Genomic DNA, 18,150 nt, shown 5'->3' on the forward strand with positions numbered 1-18,150 from the left:
ATAAAAACACACCACAAAGAGAAGGAGTGGGGTGGGAAAAGAAAAAAAGGGGTCAGGGGAGGGAAGGAGAAAAGAAAGAAAGGCAAATTAAAACCAGATCTTAAAAAGTAGCAGCAATGAAAAACAGTCAAAGAGTACAAAGATTGATTCAGAGCAAGCAGAGAAAAAACGTGAGAGACGGACGCTGTAATGTTACGGCAGTCGTGTGGATTAACAGATTACAGTGACACAGACAGGAAATGCACCGGCCATTTTATTAAGTGCATGCAGGTTCTTCAGTGTGTGTGGAAGGCACCGTGCACACCGAGGCTTTGTGAGGGAGGAGGAAGAAGAAAGTGTGTGTCCGTGTGAGTGTGCATACACACAGATACACACACACACATGTATAGTATATACATACTGTATACAGTAGTGGAGAATGATGGGGCCACACTGGCTCTGCTACATTAGTGTCCCATCACAGCTCATTGCCTTGGTGCCAGCCACATCCCCGTGGCTTCATAAGGAAATACATTACACTAATGACGACCTGTCCTGTTAGCAGCACTACCGACCTCTGCGTGTGGGAGCACCGGGTCGTGTCTGTGTGTGTGTCTGCATTAGCTATTATGTGCCACAGTTCTAAGAACCTGAGTGGAAATGTGCTTAACACCCGGATCAGGCTAAAGACTTTTCCTGTAACAAAGACGGCTACACCTGTTTGCGTGTGTGTTTGCGTGTGTGTAGGTGCGCGCGTGCGTGTGTTTGTACACAACGACTGGTTTAATCTCGGTTGCATCACCGGGTAACAAAAGCCAATCAACCCCCCAGAGAGCCAGTCTCTACAGTTAACTCTTGCAGGTGCACAAAATGATCGGATTCAATTTGGGCGAGAGAGAGACAGTGGAATGACAATGAGAGAGAGAGAGAGAGCGAGAGAGAGAGAGAGAGAGAGAGAGATCGCAATCAATAGGTGTGAAAATTAAAACATGGATTTAGCCACCAAAGCTAAGGAGATCTCCACTCAGGATTAGGTAAGATGATGAGCACCCGCTAACTGCCTTAATAGAAATAATGGTGGAAGTGGATGCATATGCACGCTCGTCTCGCTCGAAAATCACTCATGCGGGGCACAAAAGGTATGGAATTTTAATAGTGTCAGAGGTTTGATTCGCATATTCTGAGTGTTTACGGTATGTAATTAAAATTCCATCTGCCATTGATCGCCATATCATTCACGGCACATAAGAGGGAGGAGACGAGACGACGCCCACATGTAGGAATGACGCTGAAATGTCGACACGTCTCACAGAGCAAATGGAAATAACCGAATGAAAATTTGTTGTCAGATTGGATCAGGCCATTGATTATTTTGAGGTGGGGAGCAGGTGTACAAGTTCATGGAGACCCTTGAAAGCGGCTCCGGTTCACCGCTAAGTGTTTTCTTCCCAAGTTTGTCTGACAGAAGGTAAAATGTGTCTAATGTGCAGTCAGTTTCCACCAGGAACTGCATGGTTAGATCAGTAAGTAATATATATATATAATTTTATTTTTCTGTGTGTGTGTTTGTTTGTGTATGAGATGCAGGCTGTTTTTGGAACTTACCCTGCTCGCTGCTTTTTAGACTTGTCTGAGATGCCGTCGCGAGACATGAGCTTGTTAAACACTACGATCCCAATGAGCATATTCACCTGCGAGAAAACAGAAAGGAGACACTGATCAACCTCCATGTAGCTGCACGCAATGTTTTTCTTTTCTTCTTTTTCTGCAAGTTGAAGGTGGCTTCTTAATGGTCCCATACATTTAAGACTGACAGAGGTAGGGCTTTTGGAACTTCTCACCTGCCTGAGTTTTTTTTTTAAAGTTCATGTCGTCGCTTAGGTCTTAAATACATAGCGTGCGCTCACACTGATTGGTAAAATATTAATAACTCCGATCCACATTTCACAAACAAGTTGTCACAGCTGTATTTTTGAGAAAACAAAAACAAAAACATGCACTTAGATTTGAAGGAGCATTCTTTTGAGCATTTAAAGTATCATCACTAATAACTGCCAACCTTTTCTCACTCTTTACCTCTAAAAAAAAAAAAAAAAAAAAGGTTGAGGACTAACTTCTTTGAATTCAAACCTGGGTGGAGAGGCAATTTTCTAGTTTCTGTCGAGAACAAGTGTGCTAACCATAAGGCCCGTGGGCCAAAACTATCTAATCCTGCCTGCCAAACCACCAAACAAATGGCTAACATTTGAAAGAAAGTATTGATTGTGTTGAAACAAATTTCTTAAGAGCAGCAGATTCAATACAACTCTGAGACCCTGAGATCAATGCAAGAAAACTGGCTTTTGTCTGAAAGCCATACTGTCAGGGTGAGTTTGTAAAACACGCACAATGCAACAGTTCTTTTGACATTTTAGTATTTTTTGCACCAGAAGGTATCACATCTCGAGTTTGCAGAACATTTCTTTCTATGGTTTGTAAACATCTGCAACTGTGTATAACCTCCGAGCAGCTAAAGGCTTTACCAATATGAATCATAAACAGGAGGATATAGGAATATAGACATCTCCAAAATTAAAAAAAAAGGAAGGAAATATGGCAGTGATACCCCTTTTTAATATTAAAATGTTATTTTCAGCAAAAACCATGTCAGTTCTGTATTTTGACTGAGAGAATTCCATTTTTTTTTTTAGCAAGCAACACTACAGAGACATGTCTCTGCTTTTAGCCTTAATACTTCTGACAGGGGAAAAAAAATCCACAAAGGTCAACATGGATGGAAACTATACACTTAATAAGGAAGCTCAAGTTAAGTTTCTTTTCCTGTCAAAAAGCATATATCTTTAGCCTGTAATGTTGCTGATGCATCTGAAATCCTCTTTGGCACGTAGGTCCTAAAATGGGGCTGTAGAGCTAATGAACAAAAACAAAAAAAAATGGACGGAAAAACACCGATTGCTCCTCATCCTGGCCTCTCTTACTAATGAAGAGCCTGTAGTTAAGCCTCCTAAACATCTGGCTATAGTGACCCAGTGATACAGATTTTATTATGCATACTCAGACAGATCTGAGCCAAAGCTGACCACGTGGAGACCTTCTCTATTCTGAAATCCTGCCCATCTGGGAGATTTTCCTCTGCCGGTGACATGTTTCTTATAATCCCGTTCAACGTTTGCCTGTAGGCTTTCTTCTGAAGGCCGCGGTTTTCTTTGTTTAGTAGTCATGTGCTTGCGTTCTCTGGGAACTCCAGCAACTTACATTAGCGATCAGCGACATTCACACTGTACACACCCTTAGTGTGAACTGTACTTCTTAACAAGCTCCTACGTTGAACGACTGGCTGGCTGTTTTCGTTCCGCTGTCACCCAGAGCGGCTCTTGGCCTTGAATAAAACGTCATATATTTAACACACATCTACAAGAGCCGCTAAGTGCTGAGTGACTAAGCAGTTAACGTCCAACTTTCATGTGGTCAAGTGGAGATTCGGCAGCCTTTTAAGAAGACGGATTTCAACTTGAAGCCTCCGTCTGAAGGTACATCCACAGCCGGGTACATCTGGCAGCTTTTTACAGTTGGCTGAAAAAAAAAAAAAAAAAAAAAAAAACTCTCTCCCCCTCTGATCTCTTTCAGTCTCGGCTGGTGCGTTGCTACTGACAACTGCCTGCGATGTGCCAGATTGCGAGAACACCATTGTCATGCCAGTCATGTCTGGCCCCGGCTCTGTGAGTCAGCATCAGCCTGCTCTGCTATTTGCCCAAGGCCAGGTTCATTAATTAGAGAAGAGTCCTGTGGGAAGGTCTGTGTTTCTCTGCCCGACAGTCCCCACTCTCATTACAGCTGTTTGTTAGAGTGGGGCCCCAGCAACAACACTGTTAGGAGGGGGGGGGGGGGGGGGGGGGGTGTGCAGGTACCACACAGCAGCTGTAATGTGGAGTGCATGTCAACGCTGGGAGGAAAGGAGGAATACTGGAAACACACCAAGACACGGCAGCCACTGAAGATTATGCAGATTTTCAAAATCACGAAAAATTAAGAATAAAACAATAAGAAACCAATAAATGTATGAATCAAGGTGGTATTGTATAATTGTTTTGTATAGGAAACCAATAGTGTGTGTGTCTGTGTGTGTTTTCCTCATGCATTGCTAACAAATGTATCCCTGCAAAATAGTGGGCTTATAGTAATATAAAGAAAAAAAAACATTATATTCAAAGCTGTGTGCTTAGTTTATAGAACAGGTGGCTGTGTTCAAGGATTAAAATTAAAATTTACATTGCGGGGCCAAACACACTGGGTAATTTAACACTGTGTAGCGCAGCAGCAGCAATAATTTATTAGGAGATGTATTTATATTGAGCAGAGCTGAAGCCAACTTATGGATCGACAATCCACAGCAGGCCAGCTTTTTCCAGTGGCCCCTTGGGAAAAATAATTGCTCTGGCTTTAGTAAGTTTTCAATGCTATTGCCATTTTGTTGTGTACAATAAGTGCTGATGGAAATAGTAAATCTTTTTACGAGCACACACACACCTCATAACTGTTAGTAAAAGGCAAATAGATTACTGACAAATAAATACACCTTTGAGCACGACTGCCAAGGCTAATCTGTAAATGGATGAATGCACGATGTCTTATAAAACAGACACACTGGTTTTTGCCTGGGTTTTATGTGTATGAAACTTGGATTCAAGATCTGTTTTTCACATTTTGTTGAAGGTATTATTAGAAGTCTAAACCAAAAGGGTTGGTTTCAGATTTACAAATTCTAGATGTATATCTAACCTAATATTCAACACAACTGCTTCTCTATGGATTTTCTCATTGTGATCAATTCATCTTTGGTAGCTGGAGAGATCCAGAAAGAAATAAAGAGATAAAAAAAAAAAACAAAAAAAAAAAACGAATTAGATTAACACACCAATTTCTAACCATGTAGGGCCTGAAGACTTTGCTAGCTACTATACAGTCCTCATCATCATGAATATTCAACGCAACGCAGCGCTGTATTCCCCTGTGTCTCGAACTCCAGCTTGCAAAACGGCTGTTCTCTTGTCAAAAAAATGTACAGGAACAAACAAATAACGCAATTTCCCTGCACACCTGTTAGGAGCTTCCTCTCGAACATCAACCATACATCCACCTGTGTCAACAGCAGTCACAACAACTAAAATAACCCAAAGCCAAACAGCAGTCACACAACAACAGCAGCAGCAGCAGCAGCAGCAGCAGCAGCAGCAGCAGCGGCGGCGGCAATTACCAAACTAAAGTTTAGTACCCCTTCCAGACTTATTAAGCTTAGTGGAGGAAATATCCACCCAGGGATTCATTTAGGAGAAATTAGCTCAGCCACATAGAGCAAGCACATACACACAGATGATTAAAACACCAGCGAGATGCAATCAACGCACACAGTGCTGCTGTAGAACAATGCAGAAATATATTTACTTCTACATAAAAACGTCTGTTTCGGAACAATTGGCCAAAACAAAGCACACATTATTATCGTCGCGCCACACAATGTTAGCAGCATAAATATGTCTCAGGACAAATAAAAAAAAAAAAAAAAAGATGCCAAAAACACACTGGATGGAGGAGGAAGTGTTTTGAAAGTTCACATCAGAGTGGGAGATTCAGGGCTAGAACAGGGCCAGACTTCAGTCCAGACATGCATTGCACTGCCGAAAGCTCTTGTCTGCAAGAATATATTTTATTTTATTCCGGGCTGACATTTTAAACTCAAGGATCAAAGTGCTCAACTCATCATTTTGTCGTGTACACCCCGGGTGTGTACGCATTCGGCAGCGAGGAGGGGGGAAAAGAAAATCCTCAGAGGTCAATACGTAGAAGCTTTAAAGCTCTGAGCTGGGAGGCTAACTTAGCAAAAATATTTGTAGAAATATGCAGCGTGACCGGAGAGAGGGAGGCTGGTGGATGTGGGAGTGAGGGAAAGCTTCGTCAACAGAGAGTTGCGCCGGGCAGACTCACCAGCACGATGACAGCGGCGGGCCCCACGAAGGCATAAAGCAAGCCGCCCTCCAAGGATAACCAGCAACTGCAGGAGCGACACACACACACAAAAAAAAAATCAACAATGACAAAAGAGAAGTGTTTCAAGCACGAAAACAGCAGAAATCACAGTGCGTGAAATATCACTTCAATGCGTTCACCGCTCGCATTTTAATGAGAGCCAAGTCCTCAACCACAACAAGTGCACATTCAATTACAAGTATCACATTTAGTCAAATTTCCTTGGTGGGGGATAAGGCATTTCAATGTGTGGGTTAGCGTTGGGGGGGGGGGGGGGGGGGGGGGGGGGAATAAAAGTGCCTTGAGTACGAAGCAAATTCATTATGTACATTACCTAAAACATATCCTCAAACCGTGAACTTCATTTGGTGTGAAAGCTTTTGGGATTTAATGAGTTTAAATGTATCCTCCAGTGGTGTCATCTCTGAGAGCCGCGCGTCTTAATTACAGCTCGGTGAAAACAAAAAAAAACACAAAAGCCCTTCGAAAGCTAACACAGTCTTCATATTAATGACAAGCAAAGAAATACGGGCGAAGGAATCCATCTGTAAACATCTTACGTTGTGTACATGGCATCAATTACACAACTGACTGAGTCGTGAAGAGGTTTTTCTTTTTTCTGGACATTTCCTGTTTATTCCAAGACCTTGTGTGTTTAATATTCTACACGCACGCACACACACACGTGAAACAGGCTTTACATGCTTGGCATGACTGGCGAAATGACACAAACATGCATTTGGAGTTGGTTCCGACTTAATTCTTGATTGTAAACAAGCATGTTACTGTCCATCTGGACCATCTGTCCATTTGTAAATTACAAAAACAAAACAAGGAAAAAATGAAGCCCAGCTTATTGATGATACGAGTTTAACATGAAGGCTTAATGTTAAATTCCTCATGATCCTGGAAACCCAATCAGTCAGTTCCTGCTTCAGCAGTAAGAATCCTCTCTGCCTAAGTGAGCATAATTTCACTTACTTCACAAATAGAATTTACACTAACTTGGAAATTAAATATGAGTATTCTCACAGGACTCTTGATTACGGTGCCAAGTACGATCAGTCAAATCCACACAACAGCACAGTCCTTATAAAGCAAATTGGCTTCATTAGATTTTCTCAGTTAAAGTCTTGATAAATAACACTTAATGATGTTTTTTTCCCAATTAAACTTGAATTTTTTGGGTAATTTGGTTATGAATATTTAAAGTTACAGAGGAATACTGAAGTTTTAAAACCTGATAATTTTCAGAGGTTTTCAATGTGCCATGAGAGAAATTTTCATAAACCCCTCTACGAAACGGTGCCGACAACAACTTCTTGCGCCTATTAAGTAAGCAGCTAAGATGTTGTTGTTCATTTCACGTAGTGCATCCAAGGACAGCTTGAGTCCCCCCGTGGTGCAACACAGAAAGAAATCCAGAAATTGGATGGAGAGATTGATGGGGGAGGAAAAAAAACCTGACAGTTTCGTTGAATACATTTATGGTGAGAGATTCGGCGGTTTATAGCTGAGACTGGTGGCCTTCTCTGAATTAATAACTATGCTTGCAAAAGCATAAAAAACACACACATTTAAAATATATACCTTGGGATAAAAAATAACCGGGGAAACAAAGGGAGTGCTTTGGATGGTCATCTTCCGGAACTTCCAGCCAAAAACATACCAGAAGCAGGAAATAGTAGAAAGCGGTGTGAAAGATGAGGCGGGAGGTCTGAAACAGACTTACTAGCTGGCTGTGCCGTAACCCCTCGCTCTGGTGAAACCCACCGACACAGCTACGACGAGAGCCGGAAGACCTGCAGACAAACGAGGAGAGAGAGATCAAAAGGATGAGACAAAGGGATAAAAGGGAGCCTTAATGGGGGCGACGACGCACGTCAACCAAATAGCTTTCTCCAGTGAGAACAACTCTATGCGGCCGTTCCCGTTCACATTCTCCGCAGCGACGCAATAGCTCGTAACGCGCGCATGTGTGATTGAAACTGACTGGCTGCACCGCAGGTGCTCCTTGACACACAGTCTCGCTGCAGGCAAGAATACCAGGCTTGGATCCCCGTGTCGCACTCCTTTTAGGACGCTCTTCTTGTAGCGAGAGCTTGTATCTTCATGTACAATGTAAATTAACACGTTCCCAGATGACCCACGCATGCAGGCGTAGGTGTGTGCGTGTGGATAACAACATGAGAATGCCGGCACATGACAGGAAGTTTATGAAAATGTGAGGTGGGGCTCAAAGTGGTCAATAACTTATGCATTAATTAGCCAAATCAAGCAATTTGTGTGTCTTCATGTGTGTGTGTGTGTGTGTGTGTGTGTGTGTGTCTAAGTGTCCAAATGTGAGGGAAAGGGAGTGAGACTGAGTGTTGCGGAGTGTGTGCCAGGAAAAGAAGGAAATATGCTGGGCCCCATAATGAGCTTGGCTCTGAAATATTCATGTAATTAACAAAGCTGTGATTATGGCTGCAAATGAAAAGCAATTAGAAAAAGTCACATTAACATTAACAAATAAGATGGTGGAGAGCCAGGCTGGTCCGCCAGGCAGCCAGCGCAAAGTTTCAATTAGTCATCACCATCGATCTACAGTTTAGCCTGATATAATCCGGTAAAGACACACCTATATGTCAGGCTCGCACATCCTAACGTGAATCCTGTCACAATCCAAATCTCCCGTTTCCATGGTAACTCATTTCAATCACACATTTTGGTGGGAAAGGAACCGCAGAATGGACATGAGGATGATTAACAGCTGTGTTTCATGCATTCCGTGTGTATCATTTAATATCAGCCATTATAGATCAACCTTGCGCGCGCTCGTGCGTGCACACACACACACAAACACACACATGCACTGCGTCAGTATCTCTCGAATCTTTGACTGTACAACAATCTATACATTCTCCCTCTTCTGTATCTGGTAAGGGCATCAGTGACTTGGCAGATTAGAGCAGAGGGATCAATAAAGTTAAATGAGTAGCCAGTGTGTGTGTGTGTGTGTGTGTGTGTGTGTGTGTGTGTGTGTGTGTGTGTGTGTGTGTTTTCCTCTCTTTATGAGGTCCCTCAACCTTCACAGCCCTTATGAATTTTAGACTTTTGTGGGGATAAAAATTCTGAACCCAACAACAAACTCATACACTTTGGATGTATTAGATGTGATTTTTATTATGATTAAACTATGTCTGAAAAGGCAAGGCATTATACATTTTTGTTGGAGAATCAAACCTGCCCAACAGGAAGATAAGGTTGGATGATGTTTGGATTGGGTTCAGATTATCAGAATGGTGTTCCTCTATATCAGAAATTCTAAAATAAAAGAACGTAAGATGATGCAAAGTCCCCTGAAGTGATGACAACATATGTGTGTGTGTGTGTGTGTGTGTGTGGGTGGGTGAGACTGCTCGGCTATGTTGTGTAACTTGTGTTAGTAATTTGTGGGGATATCGCAAAGCATCTTGCCAGTGTTGTACAGATGTTATCATAGGTTTTGATTATCCTCCAACATCCCTGGTGCCTGTTGCACCAGGCTGCAGCGCATTCAGAGGACAGCATAATAGAATGACATGGAGGCTAAAGGGAAAAGAAGCAATACACAGCTGAATGGCAGCGGGAGTGAGATTACCTGTACTCTGAATGTATACAGTGACATGGTTTACGAGTGCATATGCATGGGAGAATTCGGATCTAGCGCTGGCTGAATTGGATAGAATTACATTAGAGACCGTAATGAATATCTTTTGGGAAATCCAGCTGCAAATAACAGCTTACAGCAAAGAAGAATAGGGTGGAAATGAGAATGCAACAGATGAAGACGGTTAAGCCAACAATTTGAACCATGCAACAGAATGAGCTGTTATATTTCCATGCAAAGCGAGGCCGTGCTGAGCTATAGCACCAATACATGCCAGACAACAAGCTTCCAATCATCACCTAATCCACGAAAGCATCCTCACTTGTCGTACGCTAACAATCTGGCACAAAAGGACAATCTATAGCTTCAGTACGAGAAGCCACTTCTGCTCGCGCTGAGAGCAAAGAGGACCGAATGCCATAGAGTCACTGAGTATTAATAATTCAAGCTTTTTCCTTTTTGAACAGTTTGTTTCAGAATGCAGCTTCAATTTCCTGCAAACATGCATATGAAATCACATCACTTCTTAATGCATGTAGCAGTATATGCTAATGCCAAGGAAACCAAATTGTTGAAGTCACTGTGTGGGCGTGCAAAAAAATTTGCTCTAGTGAACCCATGTATAGTCATGCAGCATTCATTTAGTCAATAATACCTTATGGCAAGTCAAGATGAAAGATAAATCAAAGACAGCCTTTTTTTTTTTAAACTATTTATGATGGAACGATGACAGAAGTATAATGTCAAAGAAGGACTATGATCCAAAAGAAATAGTTTGTTATATGGAAAAGTGTGCGACAACTTATGCAAAGGACTTGTGACACCAATTTACTGAGCTCCCACTGTAATTCACACACAGTGATGTACTGTGACTGCAATCAGTTACCATTTAACTAAGCATGAACAGCAGAAGAACACAAACTCTCCATGTCAAAAAAAATCCATTTTTGATCTCATGATAGAAAAGCACGTCTTGTAGTATATTTTTGACAATTCTGCTACAGCATGCTATTTCCCATTTGCCAGAGGACCTATTGGCAGTGGGAATGGAGAGGTTACCAGAACTTCCACAGCTTTGATTTAAATTAACAATAGTACAGGATATATGAGCGGATGCATTCATCATAATCAACAGGATGTTAACATTAGTAATGATAAGTTTTCTTAAGACAGATCTGTTTTCTTTATTCCAGCAGTAAGGCCCCATTTATATAATGTTCTAAATGAAAACGTATTGCTTTTGCATTTTATACTTGTCACAAACTGAATTCAGGCATTTTATTTGCGAGTGAGAGCGGCTACCGCCATCCACCAGGGAGAAAAAGTGAAACTGGAATTATTTCAGGTGAGCAAAAATATGTGGCAGCACCAGCAGCCCTGTTCAAACACAGTTTGGGAATAGACTAAAATAAAATAAAGAAAAACAACAAAAAACAAAAACTGTAATTACGAATGAGAGTGAGTCTTTTTTATTACCACAGATCAGTGATATGTGCTCCTTTGTGTAAAATACTGCGGTCTAGTAAAATGAGGAGGGAGGCAACGACGATACAGAGAAAGTGGAAAAGAACTCAAAGAACCGTTATGACTAAGGCTGCACAATTTATCACAGATTTAACATTATTGCAATTTACGTATAGCAAAAGAATGAACTGCAATACATTGTGGTACCATGCACTGTGCAACCGTGCTCCGCAAAGTGAAAAAGACAGAATTTTAAATCTGAAAGAGAAATGCCATAGATCAGAAATAACTAAAGCATGGTTGCATGATGCATATGGAAGTAACGCTAAAAGTGATGTAGTTTTCATGGCAGGTCACTTGCTGCTGCTTGTGTGAGTACTCACCCCAGCCGAGGCACAGGAAACGCTTGCGAATGAGTCGTGATCTCATTTTGCCGATGACGGCCAGGTAGGACTGCCAGGCCTCAGTCAGCACCCAGCAGAATGACGCCAAGAAGAAGAAATGCAAGAAGGCAGCAGTCACAGTACAGAGGCCCTGAAGACCAAGGAAACGACATGGAGAAAAGAAAGATACCTCAGTGGTTTGCAATATTTTGGACCTCTAACCACATGAAAGTAGTAGTCAGTGGAGGAAAAACAAAACCTCCACAAAATCCAGAGGACAAAGTGAGATCTGATTAATCACGCTGTTTGGAAATGTCAGAGCTCAACCTGACTCTGCTGTGTTCTCTGCTTTGCTGAGGACTGACCTCCACATAGCGCCGGCCTGCTGAGTCAAGGTGAACCACAAGACGGAAATGCACATATGAGATTTGACTGCTGTTGACCTCTTCTAGTTTTTGACAGCTTTGTTTCTGAGCTTTCTTTCACACCCTCGATGCAGACCGCAACTACAAAAATCGTGTAAATGTTAGACGCACGAGAAAAGATATGTTTCTGGACGTGCCACCTTTACCTTGCTAAGCGTTTGTGATTGTCCAACCAAAATCAATAAATTGGAGGCCAGGATGGAGAGGCAAAAATTCACCAGGATGATTGATCTCTCCGATCGGATGTACCTAAAGAAGAAAGCATAAATGGAAGAAAGGGGGAGGGAGAGAGAGAGAGAGGGAGAGAAGAGATGTCTGAATTAAGTCTTAATGACAGATTGAAGAACTGAACAGAAACTTTCTGGACACTGCAAAGTCACTGGCTTGATTTGGCCATCTGTCATGCATGTTACAAAAACAAACAAACACTAAAAAACCCCTAACTAATCACCACCCCCTGCTATAGTTGAGCTGTTTGTTCCTTATTAGGCCTCACTGTTGTTTCGGCACAGCAGGGTACATTAACTCAAGAGAAACTTTTTTTTAAATTTGGGCTGATAGAAGTTGGAACTTTGAGACTATAAAATACATAAATATAATTAAAGACATGTGCATGTGCAATGCTGAGCACTCTCACCTCCAGAAGGCAGCATAGATTAGCAGCAGGATGAGGAGTGCAGTGCAAGAGACCCCACAGCCCACCATGAGGGGCACAGAGGGCATGCTGGTCGGACCCATGTCCTGAAGGGTGGAGAAGGACGGGGAAAGGAGGGAGGAAGATTGAAAAAAATGTTAATATATTACTGCAAACCAGTGACAAGCAGACTTCTCAGATAGTACATAGGTAACTAGACACAGGTAGAGGACAGTAAAGCGAGATCAGTTTAGCAGGAATAGATTTATGCATAGATGAATTTGAATGACAGACAGACAAAAACACAGATGCTAAATTGGTTCTCTGTAAAGATGAAAGTAAGTCCTTGGCAATTTTCCCGCTTTGCACTTACAGTATATAATAACTCGTACTATCTCTTAGTTCTAATCCTTTTGGTATCCTCCACTAATTATATGCAATTACCTTTAATTAGAATTACAAGAGTCTGTTACCATGGATGGATCTGGATAATGACACATAATTACACCACCCTGAAAGATGCTATCTGTTAAGCGTACTGCAGCTATATTGACCACTGTGCATTCGCCGACATAACTTTTGGGGTTGCAGACAGAGTATACAATTCGAAATCAGAGTCCATTATTTACAATGAAAGACATTTTTTTTTTTCCTTTAAAAACTCCAATCGAATCCCTTCCTTGACAATTGGCTTGTTACTGTATACCTTTACTTATTTGCATCCTCTGTGCACCCATTACGACCTCTTCTACGATTTCACACAACAGTGTACAAAACAATCCACTACAGGGAATAATTAAGAATTTCAGGTCATGGTGCACAGCAACGCCTCGGCTCCTGAGGTGTGCGTCTGAAAGAATGAAGAGCAGACAAATGAAGCTGCATGGAAAAGCATGCATCCCGCTGTGTCCCAAATGGGCTTGATGTTTGGCCCGCTTTTAAGTTCTCAATCACACAATTTACCTCAATTTACCTCCCACCACGGCCAGCCTCGCCTTTCATCCCAAAGATTTATCACTGTATGCAAACACGGCTGCACAAGGTGTCTTTTGCTGCAAATAAACAGCATAGCCGCGAACAAAGGCACGTCCAGGCAGATGCGCTAAGTAATTGAAAGTAAGTATCTAAGCTGCATAAAAATGCGTGTGTGTCTGTGTAAGATTAGCTGAATGCAGAGGACAGACGGGGGGAAAAAAAACAGGGCTTCTTTATTAGTTTGGAGCCGAAGAAAGAACGCAATGTAAAAAGAAAGTCGGAGGGAAAGATTCAGAGAGAGAAGTGGGTAGAGTTAAGGACGCGCAAGCAAAAGCAAAAGAGTAGGAGGATGAAGAAATAGATAGAGGGAAAGAGGAAAAAAATAAGAGAAAGCCAAAGCTTCGCTTTTAGTGGTTTTCCCTGGCCCATCAAAGGAAAGACGATTTCTGCGGAGGAAAGTGGAATAGGCTGGAATACCAATAGAGCACGCACACACACACACACACACACACTGAGGGAGGAGAATGGAGGTGAAACATAATCAGAAGCACCTCATAAGACAGAAGAAAGAGCAAGAGGGCATATGACAAACATCTGCTTCAAGAAGCAGGCAAAGCCTTGGAGGACAGCGAGACGCAGCTGATGATATGTAGAGAGGAAGGTCAAAGCATATGCAGGCATTCCTGTGTTTTTTTTTTTTTTTTTTGGAGGTATGACAGATCAAACATGCGGGATGCATTGCGAACACATTCATACACCCACATACACACTTCCCAAGCCGACTGAATCCCCCTTTTCTCTTCCCGTCTCTTGAATTAGCCTCGGCAAGAAAGGTAATAGAATAAATCACGATCTGCTCGTAATTTACTCAGTATGCGTCTTCAAATTGTCCCTCAAGTCTTTATTGTGTCAATTTGTCTAATACCATGTTCTTAATTGGCTGCCATGATAAGATTAAAAGTCTAATTTCATAACATTGGAGGGATGCTGCAAAAGGGGAAATGAAAATTGCAAATAACCACACAAACAGGCACAAGACAAACGTAACACATCGAGCCCGAGGCGACTGTGTCACACAAAAGAAGTCCTGCCCTAAACAGATATTGTGATATTATGTTGCAATTGGTGCAGCACGTGTTTTGTGAGTGTGTGTGGCGTGTGCGCGTACGGGGGGGGGAAGAGGAAAATACAGATTGAGGAAGAGTGTGTGCCGAGGCGCCGCTGTATATGGCCAGGCTCCCCTGGGCAGCTTGGCTACCATGTGATGGAGAAGATAGCTATTTTCAGCTCAGGAAGTTTAACCTACTTATCTCCTCTCACTGACACTCCTCCTCCCTCTATTCCTACCTATCCAGCTGCCACCCCCTCTCTCCTCTCTCCTGATCTCACACTCTTCCCTCGCTTCTTTGAGATGTGCATTTCTTACTCACAACTCCTATGTCCATTTGTACATTGCTGCTCCTTTTCTCAGCACTGTTTCTTCCTGCAGGGAGCACATGGAGTGCTGAGATTACACAACACTGCAAGTGCTGGCTCCATTCTGCAACCTGCTCATTAGCTTCTCCAGGAAACTTGCACAGAGTGTCATGGTGGGCATTCATTCTCTCGAAAGTTGTCTTATGATCTTTTTTATTGTGGGTTTTTAAGAAAGTAAACTTTTGGATGCATTCTAGAAATAGCCGCAATTAGAGGTTGTTTTTTTTTTTTTTTTTTTTAACTACAACTGTAAGCCATGAAAACACATCTTAGGTTGTTTTATTGCTCTTTTTCACAACAAAAAGCACAACACGTCCTGTGCTGGCAGTGCTAAGTGTTACAAATACTCTGCGTTTCTCCATGTATTGCTTCTCACACAAATAAGTTTTTTTCCTAACTTTGATTTTTAAATCAGGAGGGCTACAAATGGTCATGGCTGTAACGCGTTAAAAGATGACTGGCTGCAATTATTTCATTGCATGTTGACAAAACTCAACCAATAAGAACATTTGGAGAAGGCCAACAACTACTGTGGATCTTAGCCGAACCGCATAAAGTTTTGGGCACTAGTGTAGTCCAGGGTAGGGTTAGATAGTTTGATTCTCTCACATCTATACATCCACCTAAAAATTCTTCTCAAGTCGACCAAGCTGTTTCCTGTGTGTCAGCATTGCCATTGTCTTTTTTCAACTATTACTCGAATCTCTACTGTACACAAAGTGCGTGCTACCATTTTTGGACAGAATCGCTAACAACTGATTATATTCTACTCAGCATCAAATTACTAACGGATAGAAATGAGCTTGGAGCACATTTAACAGCTAAAGAGCAACACATCTCCCTCTGGAATTGGCTAACCAAAGCAAAACTGAAAGAATACTGGACCTAAATTAAGCAGGTGCTAGAAATACAATTAAAAATGCATGCTAAAATATATAATTAGGCATTTTATAATTATCTCAAATTAGCTTCCATGATGATATGTGGAAAATTCATTGTAGCTGCTCTTTTTTGCTCTCACAAGAGGCCATAAAAATCTAAATCTTAATGTTGAAGTAAAAATGTTGAATGTCGTATCGCAGCACCGTCATTATTCTGACGACCCCTTGCTTTCACTGAGTGCCATTTGCAGCATATATAACAGTATGTAGGCTATAGAAAAAAGATCTCCCCCTTGTGAAATGCTGAGCATTTCCTGAAAAGTTGGCATTTCCAATTCAAGGCCTCTTTTGTCCCCGCACGGTGAAGGCAGACTGCACGAGCACAGCGAAGCAGAGGACTATGGCCCTGCGGAGACTTTAAAGTCTGCATCTTGCTAATCTAGCAATCCTGCTTTTCAGGTGCCCGCTTTGCTGTCGTGGCACCGGGTAACTTCTGCCTGCAAAATATTACAACTTAATCAATTCAGCAGACCCTCGAGGGTTCAGCTTGATAGGCTTTAAGTCACCTTAGTTTGGTGATAACCTGCACGACCAACATTAGGACTTAAAAAGCAAAGCTCCAGATGCAGTGATAACCTTATACATGTAGCTCTCTTGCCCACTTTTTTTTTTTTTTACATTATTATTAAAGTAACTTTGCTTGTTGTTGCAAAACCCTGAAAATCAGCAAGAAGATGATGTCCCTCAAAATAAAGTGCAAACAAAAGGCCAGTGCCATTAATCTCTTCCTCGGTAATGCTGTAGATTCATCATGCAGAAGATGTGCTGTAAGGAGCCTTGCAGGTTTGCAGAATGCTGAATTTTAATTGGGAGGCAATAATCTCACCGATCACCACTATTGTTAGGAAAAAAAATTGTAGCTGGTTATAGTTACTAGTTCAAAAATTAGTGATTTTAGTGCTATTACTAACAGGTTAGCTACTGAAACATGAGTCTGATTCACTCGTTATGCTCAGCAGATTTATTGGTTAGTTGGAAGAAGATGCTCTTTAATTGGAACATGACTGATTCTTGGGAAAAAAAAAAAACCTCACCAATTAGTACAAACAGAACTATCAACAGTGTAAAGAGACTAGGTAACGTGGATACAAGCTAAAGCTAATGTTGGTCACAGGACTGAGTTCAGGATTATTGCAGTGCTAAACAAGAGCTCAACGAAGTAGTAAATATCAGTACAACAGCTTCAGCTAATGCTAAAGCTAACAGCTAGCACATGGGCAGAAAAGAGACAGCGCCTCTTCAACTGTTTTCATTTACGCTACAAAAATGTTTTAAGTAAAAAACCTAAAATTTGACAACCGTTGGCGTGGCATGCTGACTACACAGAAACACTGGTGGATACAATTTTTTTTTCACAGTCAGCAAACAAAAACTGCAGTATTCTTTATAATTTTACACATGGGCAGGTCATCCTAAGGGCCAGATTAAACACTCCGACAGGTCAGAGTATATTTATACGCATCCAAGACAAAGTGAGCATGTGCTCTTAGATTGTGGAAAAAAATCCATTCTTAGCTCTAAAAGTAAACGTGTCCTTGCCACATCCACACTCGGCCACTAAGCACCTTAAGCCAGCCCAACACAGCTACTTCATTCCCCTTTTTCTGCCCACTTATTTCCTGAGTCATCATCTCCCCCGTCACTTAGCTAACCTTCAATTAATGCGACAACGGATTCAAAGATTTTAATGCAATTCCACACAGAGCCCCTCATAAATTTTACCAACCCTCCACCCCTAATTACAGTTGACAAGTGCAAGACATTTGCATACTGTAACCTTGTAGTCCAACTTCATCGGTAGGCCAGACCTTGTTTTCCTCTCTAAACAGCTTCTCCAGCTAAATCATGATAAGTTAAAATATGTGCTGCCTTCGCGTGGCGTCTCAGTCATCCGTATCGTCCTTCCGCAGTCAAATCAAGCATCAGGCAAAGAGGTCATTAATGGTCTAAATAATAGAGCCCGCTCTGGAATGTTTCCATTCTGATTAGGTGCCTGGAGCAGTAATGATAGCGAGCAAAATAGAGTCGATTCATCTTGAGTAGAGCCGGTCATTTTGAGGCCAAAAGCATTAAAAAAAAAAAAAAAACCTTTCTAGAAGAAAGACATTATTTCAGATATTGTTCTTTTGAGAAAATGACTTTGATGCTTTTAAATAAATGATGGAATAGAAGAGAACCTCCCAAAACATCTGAGTTGTTTTGTGTTTGTGTGCGCTGA

General features: G+C 41.7%; 1 protein-coding gene across 3 annotated transcripts in view; it reads right to left on the bottom strand.

The window, feature by feature from the left end:
• Nucleotides 1-18,150, bottom strand: part of adgrb2 (adhesion G protein-coupled receptor B2) — a 230,078-nt gene that overhangs the window by 38,866 nt on the left and 173,062 nt on the right. For all 3 annotated transcript variants that reach the window (XM_030082255.1, XM_030082254.1, XM_030082253.1), the window contains 6 exons: nucleotides 12,544-12,647; nucleotides 12,053-12,155; nucleotides 11,482-11,632; nucleotides 7,736-7,805; nucleotides 5,962-6,028; nucleotides 1,585-1,670 (listed from right to left, as the gene is read on the bottom strand). In XM_030082255.1, coding sequence (XP_029938115.1) covers nucleotides 1,585-1,670; nucleotides 5,962-6,028; nucleotides 7,736-7,805; nucleotides 11,482-11,632; nucleotides 12,053-12,155; nucleotides 12,544-12,647 — 581 coding nt within the window. The remainder of the gene's footprint in view (nucleotides 1-1,584; nucleotides 1,671-5,961; nucleotides 6,029-7,735; nucleotides 7,806-11,481; nucleotides 11,633-12,052; nucleotides 12,156-12,543; nucleotides 12,648-18,150) is intronic.

Source organism: Salarias fasciatus, chromosome 22 (assembly GCF_902148845.1).
Source record: "Salarias fasciatus chromosome 22, fSalaFa1.1, whole genome shotgun sequence".
Lineage (NCBI taxonomy): Eukaryota > Metazoa > Chordata > Actinopteri > Blenniiformes > Blenniidae > Salarias > Salarias fasciatus.